This window comes from Rhincodon typus, chromosome 2 (assembly GCF_021869965.1).
Source record: "Rhincodon typus isolate 14 chromosome 2, sRhiTyp1.1, whole genome shotgun sequence".
In the NCBI taxonomy this organism is placed as follows: domain Eukaryota; kingdom Metazoa; phylum Chordata; class Chondrichthyes; order Orectolobiformes; family Rhincodontidae; genus Rhincodon; species Rhincodon typus.
In genome coordinates, this window is record NC_063333.1 from 22980779 (window position 1) to 22997344 (window position 16566).

General features: G+C 41.6%; 1 protein-coding gene across 1 annotated transcript in view; it reads left to right on the forward strand.

The window, feature by feature from the left end:
- The first annotated feature begins 14287 nt into the window (after positions 1 to 14287).
- LOC109911783 (double-stranded RNA-specific editase B2-like) overlaps positions 14288 to 16566 on the forward strand; it is an 80766-nt gene continuing 78487 nt past the window's right edge. The window contains exon 1 of the mRNA XM_048606217.1: positions 14288 to 14369. Coding sequence (XP_048462174.1) covers positions 14288 to 14369 — 82 coding nt within the window. The remainder of the gene's footprint in view (positions 14370 to 16566) is intronic.

Here is a 16566-nt window from a genome sequence, read left to right on the forward strand (position 1 = left end):
ACTAACCTCATCTCGCCCCCTTGACCTGTCCGTCCTCCCTGGACTGACCTATCTCCTCCCTAACTCCCCACCTAAACTCACCTTTACTGGCTCCATCCCCGCCTCTTCGACCTGTCTGTTTCCTCTCCACCTATCTTCTCCACTATCCATCTTCTATCCGCCTCCCCCTCTCTCCCTATTTATTTCAGAACCATCTTCCCCTCCCCCATTTCTGATGAAGGGTCTAGGCCCGAAACGTCAGCCTTTCTGCTCCTATGATGCTGCTTGGCCTGCTGTGTTCATCCAGCTCTGCACCTTGTTGTCTCGGATTCTCCAGCATCTGCAGTTCCTACTATCTCTCATCGTAGGTAATGTTCTGGAGACCTAGATTCAAATACTGCCATGGTAGATGGTGCAATTTGAATTCAATGAAAAAATCCTGAAATTAAGAGTCAAATAAGACCATGGCTCAATTATTGGGGGGAAAAAAACACATCTGATTCATTAGTACCCTTTAGGGAAGGAAATCTGCCATCCTCACCTGGTCTGGCCTACATGTGGCTCCAGATCCTCAGCAAAGTGGTTGACTCTTAACTGCCCTCTGGGCAATTAGGGATGGGCAATAAATGCTGGCCTACCCAGTGATGCCTGCATCCCTTAAATGAATAAAAAATATTCTAGTGAACCTGCATTCCCATACGAGACCAAAATATCCCTGAGATGAGGTGTCCAGAACTGAAAGAAATACTCCAAAAGCAGTTTAATTAGACCTTTATACAACTGTAGCAAAACATCCAGCCATTTTTGTTCCTGTGCTGCATCTCTGCACTGGTTAAAGGAGCAGAGATGGGGAATGCTTGCAGCATCAATGGACACAATGCCACAGGCTACCTGCATCTGTAATGAACACTGATTTCCCTGTATGAGTGCCAAACGTGGCCTTTGTTGGTGGATTCATTATTTTCTGACACACTTCTTCAAACTTGTGTAGTATTTGTTAATGAAGGTGTCAATAACACCGCTTTGCTGCTCCATAGAAATACTCCATATATCATTTGTGGATGACTGCTGTGTTGTTCCCCACTCTGCACCAGATTTGCAAACTATTCTCAATTTCTTCAATTCTGCAAGTAAGAAGTATGACCTGTCCTTGAAATTTGCCAAACCAAAATTCATGCATCAATCTAGACCTGTTTACTCAAACATTCCACCTTGAATAATGTTGAAGGACAGACTCTGCAGTGTGTTAAGTACTTTCCATACTGTGGCAGCCAACTCTCTCAAATGGCCATGATTAATAAGATCCAATGTCGCATTAACTAGTTTAGCATTCTACAAATAAACCTTTGATGACAAAGAACTTCAAAAGTCGGCAAGAGTCCCAATGCATGGAGCAATTGTTGTCACCTCGCTCCTGTATTACAGTCAGACCTAGATTGTGCATCTGAAATGTATAAGAGCATGAGAGAAATTCAACCAGCAATTCATTTGCCACACCCTCTGGGTTCAATAGGAGGACTGGATAAGCAGCATTAGTTTCCTTCTTGAAGCCAGTGCCGGAAACTTTAAGGAAAAACTGCTACAAAATCCATTTGATGGACTGGACACTGTTCAGATGGCCAGAAAGCATTTCCTGCACCGGATCTGTTTTCCCACATCTCAACTGGCCAAGATTCCAGTGGGAGGGGTGGAGGGGGAATGAAGAAAACACTTCAGAGATACACTGAAACTTTCCTTGAAGTGCTGCAGCTTTGACCTTAATGAATGAGAGGAGTTTCCTATCAGTCATTCAAACTGGAGAAACTTATCCATCAAGCTGCATCATGGTTTGAGTCCAGATGCCTTAATGATGAGGCAGAGAATGAAAAAAAAGGAAGCAAATCTCTCATTTCCTGCTCCATATTCCCGGAGATCTGCATTGGACAGTCAGTCTGTTTAGTTAAAGTAGAAACTTGTGATCCTGAGTAGACATTATTCATAAAACAAGGGACCAGCCAACAACAGCCATTCCATACCTACTTCTATCAGGAATGCCTTTACCATTTAGTTTATTTTTGTCTCCTTCCTACTAAAATAATTCATTTCACACTCCTGTATATTAAATTCCAGTTCCAATAATCTTTTCACTGTATCCACTCTTGTTTGTATGGTGGACACTTATAATTTCTTTCAGCCTTTCTCTATGAGGGGATAAGTCACTGAACTCCTGTGGTATGAGTGTCAGGTTGAAAGTAGGGCAGTAAAATTCTGTATCATCACAGAACTCATCTGTTGACCATGTATCAAGCAGGATCAACATGACTTCTTCATCAGGAGTGCTGACTGCCTCTTTTACTAATTCCACAGCTACACCATTTGTAATACTTTCAAAGTAACGATATATGCACTGCAGCTTAACACAAATGTTGAGCTAACGATGGGTGTTCTACTGAATGTTAGCCTTTAGATTTTACTGGGTAACTGTTCCTCTTGCTCTGTTACAGGAGCAGATGGCACATTATGAGAAAATGAGCATACTTATCCATTTTGGTGCTGACATTAATCGCTTCATTATAAGCTTGTGCATAATCAGTGTGTGGAAATGTTCAGATAGTACATAGTGCAGTTCAGGATTCTGAATAACACCAGACCAGGCATCATATCTGTATCAAAGTTTATGAAAAGATCTATGATGGCCTCCTTCTAACAGAGTGCTATATGCTCCTGGTCAGTTTTGTCTTTAGACAGAGACGTAACAAGAATCAAAATCAAAACAGCATCCTGAAATACATTTTCTTGACCATCGTACAATATATAAAACAATTTTCATGTCTTCGCTATTTTTGAAATTTTGTGCAGTAGGTTTGTAATTCAAACGTTATAATATGGGAACAGAAATTTCACAAAACTGTTCTGCCATTCAGTGAAGTTGTGGCTTAGCTTCACTTCAACTCTATTTAGTCTCTTTGCTTCCCATCTTTTGATAATCCTTTAAAAATATATAGTTATTTCAATCTTGAAAATTCCAATTGATCTTGCATCTTTAACCTTTTGGGGGAAGGTGAGTGCCACATTTTCACTGCACTTTCGGTGTAACGGGTTTTCCTGATTCACACAGGAATGGCTGTTTTAATATTAAAGTTGTATTTTCTTACCCGAGTACTCAAGAATTAGAAACAGGAGTAGGTTCAGCCCATTGAGCCTGTTCCACCATTCCATAAAATCATGTCTGATCTGATTTTGGTCTCAACACTATTGTCCTGTCTGCCCACTTTTGCCATTGTCTGCCTTGTCAAATACCAATCTAGCTCAGCCTTGAATAAAATCAGTGAAAGCTTCACTCCACAGCTTTCTAAGGAAGTGAATTCCACAGACAAATGATCCTCTGAAAGAAAAACATCCTTATCTCTTGAATGGGAGACCCCTGTGTTGCCTAATTCTGGATTCTTTCACAAGGGTAAACATCAAGATTCCTCAGGATCTTACATATTTCAATAAGATCACCTCTCATTGTTTTAAATTCTAATAGGTATAGGCCCAACCAGTTCACTATTTCTTCATTTGGCACAAAGTACCTGTTCGATGCTTCCAGCATTTCCTTGTTACTTATTAATCATTCCATAGTCTAACCCACTAAGGGTCTAATGCACACTTTAGCTATTCCTTTCCAGTTTAGATACTTGTAGAAACTCTTACTAATTTGTTCTAGAGTTCCCTATCCCTAAAGTGGTTACTGTATTGAATTCATTATCATGTCAAACACCTTGATTAGATTACCACTCAAGGGAATACGAACTAAGATCTTTTTATCGTTCATGAGATGCGGACTTCCTGACTGGGCCAGTATTTAGTGCTCATCCCTATTTTCCCAAGTGTCAATCAGACTGCTATGGGTCTGGGGTCATATGTAGGTCAGACCAGGTAAGGACAACAGATTTTCTTCCCTAAAGGACACTAGCGAACCAAGTGGCTTTTTACAACAATCAACAACAGCGACAAAATTTCCATTCGGCTAGCTTTTTATTCAGATTTTTTTTTACTGATTTCAAAATTCACCATCTGTTACAGTGGGACTGAAGTTAATGTCCACAGAGCATTGGTTTGATGTTCTTAATTACTGTTCCCGAGCATTACCACTGCACCACCATCTTCCTCAATTGAACCTACCTTCACCACATTTTAGGCAATGCATTCCATATCCTAAATATTTGCTGAGTGAAAAAGTTTTTCCTCACTTCACCCTTGCTTTTTTGTCTGCAGAACACTTTATATCTATGCCTCCTTTTGTTCCTTTTACGAGTGGGAACGGTTTCTCCCCAAACACTCTATCCAGCCTCGACATGATTTTGGAAACCTCTGTCAGATCACCTGTCAGTCTTCTTCTCACCAACAAAAACAGTCCCAGCTTCTTCAATCCAGCCTCGTAACTGACGTGCCTCATTCCTGAACCATTTTTGTAAACTGCTTATGCAGTCTCTCCAATGCATTCACTTCCTTCCTATGATGTGGTGCCCCGAACTGTTCACAATACTCCTGCTGAGATCTAATAAGTGCCTTATGTTGAGTCTCTTAGTCAGTGTTGTAAATGTACTAAAATACCTCACAGTTATAGAGTCAGACAGCACAGAAACAGACCCTTAAGTCCAACTCGTCAATGTTCCCAAACTAAACTAGTTCCACCTGCCTGTTCCTGGACTATATCCCTCCAAACCTTTCCTATTTACGTACTTATCCAAATGTCTTTTAAATTTTGTAATTGTACCTACATCCACTACTTCCTCAGGAAGTTCGTTCCACGTGTGAACCCACCCCACCATGTAAAAGATTTTCCCCTCTTGTATTTTTTAAATCTCTCTCCTCTCACCTTAAAAATGTGCCCCCTAGTCTTGAAATTCCCCATCTTAGGGAAAAGACCTTTGCTTTTGGTATGCATTGATGGTTGCAGGGGAGTTGTTCACTATTGCTTGAATGTTTATGTGCATTTCTGGTGTTGTATTTGCCAATCTATGGGTCATGACCGAACTTGCAGGCTCAGTTAACCCTCCTGTCTATGAATTATGTAAGACATTGTCTGAGAGTAATCCCTGCAACAGTAATTGAAATATTGTAAATGAGCTGAAAGATCTGTCATGACTCTGCCAAACAACACTCTGAATTAGATACCTACTTGGGCAGTGCCCAGCTTTACGGGGGCACATCACTCTCTTACCTGGAGTAACAGGCTCCACCACCACTCATCTAACACATCCACGACTCTTACACCTGCCTAAAATCACCTCTTTTTTTTTATTCATTCTCGGGACGAGGGCGTCACTGCTCAGCAGCATTTATTGCCCATCCCTAATTCAGTTCATCCAGTTCAGAGTCAATGTCATTGCTGTGGGTCTGAAATCACATGTAGGCCAGACCAGGTAAGGATGGCAGATTTCCTTCCCTAAAGGACATGAGTGAACCAGATGGATTTTTCCAACAATTGACAATGGATTCACGGTCATCCTTAGATGCTTAATTCCAGATATTTTATTGAATTCAAATTCCACCATCTGCCATGGTGGGATTTGAACCCGAGTCCCCAGAATGTTATCTGGATTAAAAGTCCAGCGATAATACCAGTAGGCCATCACCTCCCCTCTTATGTGCCCCACTCAACTGCAAACGTTCCCCGCTCCCCCCACACCCAGTCACCCTTTGCCAGCTCCGTAGTTCCACACAAGAGTTCGTTCTCTTCCTTCCCTTCTGTAGAGTTGAAAGCGTCCAGATACAAAGAGCTGCTCGAAGCTGACAGACACACACCACCATTTAATTATTATGAACCTGGTGCCACAAGATTCCTGTATGCTGCTGACTTTATCTGGTGGTGGGGAGGGGAGCGTCAGACTTCATTGAAGACTGTGTCACGTTTATGTGTATTCATAGCATGTAGGTACAAACCCACCACAGACCAGTATAATTTTCCATAAGGTGCAAACTCTCTCTACCTCAACCTGCCTGCTGTGCACACATTGGCTGCAACATTTCCTTCATTATAACAGCAACCACAGTTGGAATAAGCTACTTCATTGACTGAGATATTCTGATGTCATGAAAGGCACTATATAAATGTCAATCTTTCTTCACTTCATTTCCATACTTTCATTTAGAATAAGACTATTCTATTTACAGTTAAATTTGTCTGTTCGCAAAATAACTGGGGTTCATATTTGAATCAATATCACCTGTTCTCCAGTGTCATCTAAAGTCAAAATTATCCGTCTGATCTTCTTAAAAAAGCTCAGGGACTGAAAAAGACAAAAGCTCCCATGTAATGTTGAATGTACGACTGGTTGAGGTAATTTCAAAGTGAGCCAATTCTCTGATGGTCTGGCCAATGTCCTTCTCTGTGACATTCGCACACACACACAGTGGAACAGGTAATTTCAAGGACAATCATTTAATGCAGGCAACAGTCTATTAAACTGATAACTAAGTGATAGTGCAGTTCAGTGTAGCAGCACCAAGGCATTGGGAATTAATTGACTGGAGCCAAATTGGCGAAGGTTAGATTTAGCTTTCCTTTCCTGTTTGCCTTTCAAATTAGAGGAAGACAGAAAGATTTCTGTGGTCTGCTCTTGTGTTTTGTTTAACCATTAATAAGCTCACCTGTCCACTATCAACAAGGTGATGGAATTGTCTCCACTTGCCTAGGTGGGTGCAGCCAAAAAACCCCACGAAGCTCAACACTGTCCAGGAAAGTACCTTCACCACATGAGCAACAGCAATTAAGGGAGATAGATCATGATTACTATCTCAAGGATAGTAGTTAAGGATGTGCAATAGATACTAAACTTGCCAGTGGTGCCCAGATCCCCTGAAAGAATTAACAGAAATGACTGGACATATATGAGGGGGTGAGAGAAGCAGAAGGCGAAGTGAAATCAATTTCAAGGGAGATAACAACAAGCTGAACAGCAAAGGAGAGAGAAAGAGAGCATGAATAAACTGTAAAAAGATAAACAAGTGTGGCAAAGCAATAAAGTACCAGAGGAAAATAAACAGACTTGCATAAAATCTGAACAGAAGATGCATAAGAACAAAAATACTGAGAAATACAGGAATTTGACAGTATTGAAATGAAAGGCGACAACAAGAATAGTGGGGAAGTTTGTAATTCTATAAGCTAAGTATTTCAGCTGGTGGAGACTGCCTTGAAAAAACCTAGGGGAGACAGAAAATATATTACTTTTGAACAGTTAATGAGTTGTGCAACAAAACCTATTAAAATGAATTTAAAATTGTGTTGTTTAGTGCAATGAAGTAATTTTCTGTAACTTTCAAAATTCTTGTTTGTGACTTGTGGATTTCCTCAACTTCAGTTGGCAGTAAGGGTAAACACGAGGTTGAAAGTGAAGAATAAATCCAGAGATTGTAAGTGTAAATGCTAACTCATTGGGCTCAATCTTTTTTTTGGGCTAAGTATAAGTCATGTTGAGTTTGATAGAGTGATTCTCACTGCAAGGCTGAGTGATGTTTCTCGCTGTATCATACCAAACTTGCACTGATGGTCTGGCCAACATCCTTCTCTGTGACATTCACATACACACACAGTGGAACAGGCAATTTCAAGGACAATCATTTACATGCAGGCAACAGTATACTAAACTGATAACTGAGTGATGGTGCAGTTCAGTGTAGCAGCATCAAGGCATTGGGAATTAATTGACTGGAGCCAAATTGGCAAGGGTTAGATTTAGCTTTTCTTCCCCATTTGCCTTTCTAATTAGAAGGAGACAAAAAGATTTCTATGGTCTGCTCTTTTGTTTTATTTTAGCATTAATAAGTGATGTGGTACACTGAAGCAGGTCATGGTTGGGGAATTCTGTGGTAAGTAACTCACTTCTGCCTTCCCAATTCACCATCAAGTGACTTTGGATTTTGCGATGAATATCACATGCTTTGTCTGTCCCACCCTTACATACCCCATTCCTGGAGCAGTTCACCACTCATTGGACATCCTAGGATTGATTGGCATCGCTGGCACCAGCGCCATCTTTACAAGTCTGTTGTGCAGCCAGACAAACGATGCCAGTGCAGAGTTCCTGACGTTTGCCGTGGATTAGGCAGACAGGGGAGAATCATCACCCCATTTTGAGACCATGGTCCTACTGGATGCGATGGTAGACAGACCCAGAGTTTCTCTTCCCCTCGGAGTGACAGTGAAGGCCACAACACCAGAACATGCCAGCCTGGTCCTCTCCTACTGCAGCCACCTCCCACCAAAGCTCATGCTCTAGCACTCTCACTAATACCTGTAACATCCTACAGACTTGCCCTCACCCACCCCAACCCATGATAACACTAACCCAGCGTGTCATCAGTGCTGCCCATTCACTCACATGGGACACATCCCAATCTGCACTAACAGTCGTATCTGCATCACCCACTGTTATCTCCCGTAATATCTGCCTGTCTCTTGTTCCAGAAGCAAAACAGTACACAATAGGGCTGAAATAATTATGCAGCTCCTCACGCCTTATCTACAGAGTATCCTGACTCTGACTGCCCTAAGCAAGACCTGGACTGGTACTGAAAGCTGCCCTTGACTTACTGTGCCAGAATCCCCTGGGTGAATCCCCTATTGACAACCATGTCTTTGTGTCTGCATTTGTTAAGTTTGCACTAAAGATAGTAGTAACATGAGTCTGATATATCTAGATGAGGTGGCCTGCAGAAAAGGTAAGGCAAGGCAATGCAGGGCAGGGATAGGGTCAGAGTGAGTGCGCACTATGTCAGGGAAATGTAGCATGGTCCAGTCCATGGTCAGATGCATGTTCTGAGCACTGAAGCATTGCAATGAATTTGTAGATGCAACCTGAGCTGTAGCATTGAAGTGCAGAAGCATCCTCTAAGTGGAATAGAGATGTGCCATGACAGTTCATAGAGGCGGTCACATATCAGATGCCAATGTCTGTGGATGTGGGGTACATGTGGCCAATGCCCATGGAGTGTGCCCAATGAGTTAGTGCCTGGAGTCCAACAAGGGGATATTTTGAATCAAGTAGTGATTTGGCCCCGTCAAGAACCTGCTCTGGTTTCTGTGTCATGTCTTCTGATGGCTCGTTTGCGTGGCCAGTTTGCTAAAATTGCAACCGGCACCAAATCAGACTGTTAACAAGCTGTTTAACAAGCAATAAAAAGTATCAATTGCAACTTGCCACTGATTAGTGAGAATCTCATCATGCCCTTGGGACAAATGTGCACAAAATGGAGCGAGTTACTCTTGATGTTGAGGTGGGATTCCCCAAAAAGCTTGTCCAATTGTACCACTCATCTCACTATAGCCCACAATGCTCGGAGCCTGAGAAAACTATTGCATTAACTTGCTTTTTGTGAAATTTGTTCATAACGTACTCGTGCATGCAGTATTCTAGACTTAATTAAAAGGGGCTCGGAGTAGAAAAGAGGCTATGCTGAGTTTATGCAGGATATATAAAATTTATAAAAGGCTAGTTGATTCGTGTGATTAAAGTTGATTACACGAGCAGATATTGTGAAAATGGAGGAAAAGGATGGCAAAATTTAGGAACTTTGGATGACGAGAAATTATGAGCTTAGTCAAAAAGATAAAAGAAGCACATATAAGGTTTCCTTGTAATTGTAATTTTCTTAAGTTCCTCTGTCTCTTCCACCTCCTGATTTATGGCTACTACTGAAATGTTTTATTATCTTTTGTGAAGAGGGAAGAAAAATATTTGTTCATTGGTGGGTGATTTTGACTTTCTCTACATTGGTTGAGACTCACATAATGCCAGGGACTTGGATGGGGGTACTTTTTCAGGTATGTCCAGGATGGTATTTTTAGAAATAATCTATAAATAGCCCAACCAGGGAAGGGGTCATACTAGACCTGGTACTGGGGGATGAGCCAGGTCAGGTGATCGAAGTTTCAGTGGAGGAGCATTTCAGGAGCAGTGACCATAATTCTCTAAGTTTTAAGTTACTTATGGATAAAGTGAGGAGTAGTCCTAGGATGAAAGTACTAAACAGGGAGAAAGCTAACTACCACAATATTATGCAGGAACTGGGGAATGTAGATTGAGGGTGGCTGTTTGAGGGCCAAGCCACATTTGGCATGTGGGAACCTTTTAAAAGCCATTTGATTAGAATTCAGGACCGGCATGTTTCTGTGAAAATGAAGGATGGCAAGATTCAGGAACTTTGGATGATAAGAGAAATTGAGAGCTTAATCAAAAATAAAAAGAAGGCAATCATAATGTTTCGGAAACTAAAAGCAGACAGAGAACTTGAAGAATACAACAACATTTAAAAAGCCTCTGGATGGGTATATGAATAGGAAGGGTTCAGAGAGATATGGACCAAATGCTGCCAAATGGGATTAGACTAATTTAGGATATCTGGTCGGCATGGAAGAGTTGGACCGAAAGGTCTGTTTCTGTGCTGTACATCTCTATGATTCTATGACTCTATAATACAAAGATAGCAGGAAAGAACTCAAAGGACTTAGGAGGGCTAAGAGGGGCCTTGAAGTGCCTTTTGCAAACAGAATTAAGGAACATCCCAAAGCATTTTATACATAAATATGGAACAAGACAATAACTAGGAAAAGAGTAAGTCCACTCAAGGTCAAAACAGGAAATTTAAGTGTAGAGCCGAAGGAAGTGGGTGAGCATCTTAGTGAGTACATGTAGTTTTCCTATAACGCAATAGTTGCATTTTTGCATGACCTCAGGCTATAGAAAATTCTGCTATAGGGAAATCACTATAGAAAATTGTTATACAGTACAGCAGAAAGTTTGTGTTATCCAAACAGAATCCACTATTTATCCATCGCATTACAGCCAATTCGCATTAATGAAACGTGCGTTATAGCAGAACTACCTATACTTTGCATCGGTATGTACAAAGGAGAAGGACATGGTGGATGGTGAGTCTCAGGAGGCACATGTTGATATTCTGGGCATGTCATTATAAAAAGGGAGAAGGTGTTGGATAGTTTGAAATGAATTAAGATAGACAAGTGCCCAGGACCAGATGGGATCTATCCTAGAATGCTGAGGGAGGCAGGTGAGGAAATTGCTGGGGCCTTGTACAAAATCTTTGTATCTTCTTTAGTCACAGGAGAGAGCCAGAGGACTGGAGAGTAGCCAGTGTTGTTCCATTGTTGAAGAAGAGCAACAGGGATAATCTGGAAAATTATACATCTGTGAGCCTTGACTCAGTGGTAGGGAAATTATTGGAGGAGATACTTAGGGACAGGATTTAATCATATTTGGAAAGGTATAGGATTACTAGCGTCAGGCAACATGGCTTTGCTTGGGGGAGGTCGTATTTCACAAACTTGATTGAGTTTTTTGAGGAAGTTTTTTGACAAAAATGATTAATGAAGGCAAGGTGGTGGGTGTTGTCAATATGGACTTTAGCAAGGCCTTTGACAATGTCCCTCATTGCAGGCTGATACAAAAGGTGAAGTCACATGGGATCTGTGGTGAGCTGGTAAAATGGATACAGAACTGGCTTGGTCATAAAAGGCAGAGAGTAACAGAGAAAGAGTGATTTTCTGATTAGAGATCTGTGTCCATTGATGTTCCGCAAGGATCAGTTCTGGGATCCTTGTTGTTTGTAATATATATAGATGATTTGGAAGAGAATGTAGGTGGCCCAATAAGTAAATTTGTAGATGACATAAAGGTCGAGGAGCTGAGGATAGTGGGGGGGATTTGCCAGAGGATACAGCAGGATACAGATAAGCAGGAGACTTCAGAGAAATCTAATTCAGTTAGTTAAAAAATTTTCACTCAGTACGTAGTTAGGGGACAGAATCTACTGCTGGGAAGTGTGGTTAAGGCAGGTGTGATTGAGGCAGTCGAGAAGGTATTGTTGATTTGAATGGAAAAATTATGTAGGGTTACAGGGAGAAGGCAGGCAATTGGCATTAAAACAGAATGCTCAGAAAGCTGGTGCAGGCACAATGGGCTGAATGGCCTCCTTCTGGGTCTATGTTAAAACATCTTCAATAACTTCTCATCTACAAAGTCGTACTTCCATTGCTTGATCATGTTGGCTGAAAAGTAAAGTTTTGAGGCATAGGTTTTCTGAAATTCCAATGCGCCACTATATTTTAAGTGGATTACATAAATGATCTGGAGGAAGGTATAGATGGTCTGATTAGCAAGTTTGCAGATGACACTAAGATTGGTGGAGTAGCAGATACTGAAGGGGACTGTCGGAGAATGCAGCAGAATATAGATAGATTGGAGAGTTGGGCGGAGAAATGGCAGATGGAGTTCAATCCAGGCAAATGCGAGGTGATGCATTTTGGAAGATCCAATTCAAGATCGAACTATACGGTAAATGGAAAAGCCCTGGGGAAAATTGATGCACAGAGGGATCTGGGTGTTCAGGTCCATTGTACCCTAAAGGTGGCAACATAGGTCGATAGAGTGGTCAAGAAGGCATACGGCATGCTTTCATTCATTGGATGGGGTATTGAGTACAAGAGTTGGCAGGTCATGTTACAGTTGTATAGGACTTTGGTTCGACGACATTTGGAATACTGCATACAGTTCTGGTCGCCACATTACCAAAAGGATGTGGATGCTTTGGAGAGGGTGCAGAGGAGGTTCACCAGGATGTTGCCTGGTATAGCGGGCGCTAGCTATGAAGAGAGGTTGAGTAGATTAGGATTATTTACATTAGAAAGACGGAGGTTGAGGGGGGACCTGATTGAGGTCTACAAAATCATGAGAGGTATAGACAGGGTGGATAGCAAGAAGCTTTTTCCCAGAATGGGGGACTCAATTACTAGGGATCACGATTTCAAGGTGAGAGGGGAAAAGTTTATGGGAGATATGCGTGGAAAGTTCTTTACGCAGAGGGTGGTGGGTGCCTGGAATGCGTTGCCAGCGGAGGTGGTAGAGGTGGGCACGATAGCGTCATTTAAGATGTATCTAGACAGATACATGAATAGGCAGGGAGCAGAGGGATACAGATCCTTTGAAAATAGGCGACAGGTTTAGATAGAGGATCTGGATCGGCGCAGGCTTGGAGGGCCGAAGGGCCTGTTCCTGTGCTGTAATTTTCTTTGTTCTTTGTTTGTTTTACTGTTAATGTTACAATTGAATGATGGCCACTTCCTACCGCATACAGCATTCCTATCGCTACAAAATGGACAAACAAACATTAAAGGAGAGTGCTGGTTAAGAGTCTATAATGAGGGTCTGTATCCAGCGTTAAGGAACTCTGCAGTTAAATCACATATTGAGATATTTTAATTTGGGTTAGACCTGGTATTGATGAGTTGAATGAAAGGAAAACTTCAGATTGCGAAGTGCAGCAGTGACAGGGATTAAAAGTACACAACAGCTTTCAGCCAAGAGTTGGGGTGTAATGGTCATTGATGGGTGTGTCAGGAGAGGTCACCCTTTTCCCTTTTGTTAATCCATTTTGCAGATAGGAAATCTTTGAGACCACTAAAGAAGGACAAATAGTGGTCTATCAGTGATGCATTGCTGTTTCTATATGTCACTTATTTTGGTAAAGTCAGCAAACAGTGCGAGTGCAGATGGCACAGGAGGTACATTACCCCAAACAAAGATGCTGCTTCAATAGAATCTGCTGCCTTGGGCATGACAGGAGAGCATGATGTAACTGGGTTTGCATTCAGCAGGGAAACTGCAACTTAGCTGCACCACCTCGCCATGATATACCTGCAGGGACAGCCATCTGTCATGTTCTGGTGGCAAAATAACTTACTTAGGACCTCAGAGTTTGTGCTGTGGGATCTTCCAGTCCCTCACAGTGGGAAGCTTGGGATTTAATTAATGGACTACTTCTATTCTGGGCAGTCAAACAATGACCATCTGTAAGATATGGTGAAAGCAAAGCCACTCGATTTTATCAGTGAATTTGGTTTATAAGTTTATAAAGCATAGCTTTTGCATTGTTCCCTTGTATTCTGTGAACTTGGAAATATTGGTTGATTATTTGGTCCCGTGGATGAAGGAGAGCCATTATTTTGTGACTTATGTGATGACTGCCAACCTAACTGGCCAGTAGCAGGGGCTCCAGAAGCCCTACATCTGAGCTTAACCCCGGATGTGGGTATATCAGTGTTATAGATCACCTTCAGGAACTCGGAAATTTAGAGGCAGTACCTGCTGCCATTTACACATGGTTGTGGGATTGCAAAAAACTGTCATCATTCAGTAAAACCAATCAGCTTTCCCTACCCTTTACTCCATAATGACCATGTTACAGATGGTGTCAAATGAAGTCTCCAAATTGATTGTTCTGCATATGTCGCTGGTGGCATATGCCTGTTTCAATCAGCACGATGACACTTGGAGTTCTGTTGAATGGTGGTGAGCTTCTGGATCCAGTGAGAAGCACTGGATTCTCCTTGTGGATACAAGAACGTAAGAAAGAGGAACAGAAGAATTAACTCCTTGAGTGTGCTCCGCTATTCAATAAACACATGGCTGAACACATACATCAAATCCACTTTCCTGCTTCATTCCCTTATATCCCTAGACTCAGTTGATGGAGAGCAGAAGGACATCAATCTCTATTGATCAGAGATCACAGTAAGCAGGTGGTAGGTACATAACAACAGTAACTACTACATATTATCATAAAAGGAACAGTTGGAGGTGGCATATTAGCATGGATAGAGGGTTGACTCAGTAATTGAAGACAGAGAGTTGGGATAAAGGGGTTTTTTCAGGTTGACAACCTGTAACTAATGGAGTGCCACTGGAATCAGTGCTGGGGTGCCAATTATTTACAATATGCATTAATAACGTGGATGAGGAAAGTGAACGTACCACAGCCAAGTTTGTGGATGACACAAAAATAGGTGGAAAGGCAAGTGGTGAGGATGACACGAAGAGTCTGCAGAGGGATATAGACAGGTTTATCAAATGGGCAAAAAACTTGACAAATCAAATATAATGTGGGGAAATGTAAGGTTATGCACTTTGACAGGAAGAAATAGAGGACCTGAATTTTGACTTAATGGAGAAGGACTGCAGAACACTACACCACAGGCAGATTTGGGAATCCTCATACCAGAATCCAAAAAGCTAGCATTCAAGTTCAGTAGGCAATTGGAATGTTGGCCTTTGTTTCAAAGGAAATGGAGTATAAAAATAGGGAGGTGTGAACAGCTTTAGTCTTCTTATCTAAGGAAAAATATACTGGCACTGGAGGCAGTCCAGAGAAGGTTCATTAGGTTGATACCAGGTATGGAGATACTGTCCAATGATGGGACAGTAAGTAGATTGGGCTTGTACTCATTGAAATATAATTAAATGAGAGGCGACCTTATTGAAACATAATAAATTCTTAGGGAATTTGATTGGGCTGTTGTGGAGAGGTTCTTTCCCCTTGTGTGAAAGTCTAGAACAACATGGCATAATCTCAGAATAGGGGTTCACCCATTTAAAACAGAGATAAGGAGAAATTTCTTCTCTCTGATTGGTGCAAATCAGTTGAACTTGTTTACCACACAAGGCTGGGTCATATTCAAGGCTGAGAGACAGATTTTTAATAAGTAGTGGGATCAGGGTTATGGACAAAAGGCTGGAAAGTGGAGCTGAGGATTATCAAATCAGCGATGAACTAATTGAATAGTGGAGTAGACTCGATGGGCTAAATGGTCTACATCTTGTGGGCTTAACTAATTTGTATTCATGTACAATCACTACATACAGATACAACGATATAATAAAGTGTTTACCATCAAATATTCTAACAATCAAGTTCTGTCCTTCAGTTTTACAATAATATTCTTACTTTATGTCTGTGTTTCTTTCCATCATGGAATTCCTTCCAGATTTCTCACCAAGCTGACTTGATCCATGACATCTTGCCACACTAGGGGGCAAATTTCTGTCCCAAATTCTGCTGTTGACACTGTCCGTCTATTACAATAGTGACTGGTGCTTCTACAGTCTAGCCTCTGCATTGGACTTACTACATTTGTTTCAGACCCATCTTTAATTTTAATAAAAACAGGCAAGACTCTGTCCTGGATAAGAAGCCATGTGACATTCATCAGTGAGGCACATGTAAGAAATGTCACAAGCTTTCTTGGGGAGGTAATGGCCTAGTGGCGTTGTCACTAGACATAGTAATCCAAAAATTCAGCTAATGTTCTTGAGACCTGGGTTCAACTCCTGCTGTGACAGATAAGTGAATTTGAATTCAATAAAGAATCTGGAATTACAGGCCTAATGATTACCTTGAAGCCATTGTTGATTCTCAGGAAAAACCCTTTTGGTTCAGAAATGTACTTTAGGGAAGAAAATCTGCCATCCTTACCTGGTTTGGCCTATATGTGACTCCAGACCCACAGCAATGTGGTTGACTGTTAACAGCCCCCAGGGCAATAAATTCTGGTCTGGCCAGTGACACACATATCCAGTGAATAAATTAATAAAAGGCATTGTTTTTAGCAATCCCTGCTTAGACAAAGATATAGAGATAACAAGGTGTAGAGCTGGATGAACACAGCAGGCCAAGCAGCATCAGAGGAGCAGGAAGGCTGACGTTTCGGGCCTAGACCCTTCTTCTTTTTTCTGAAGAAGGGTCTAGGCCTGAAACGTCAGCTTT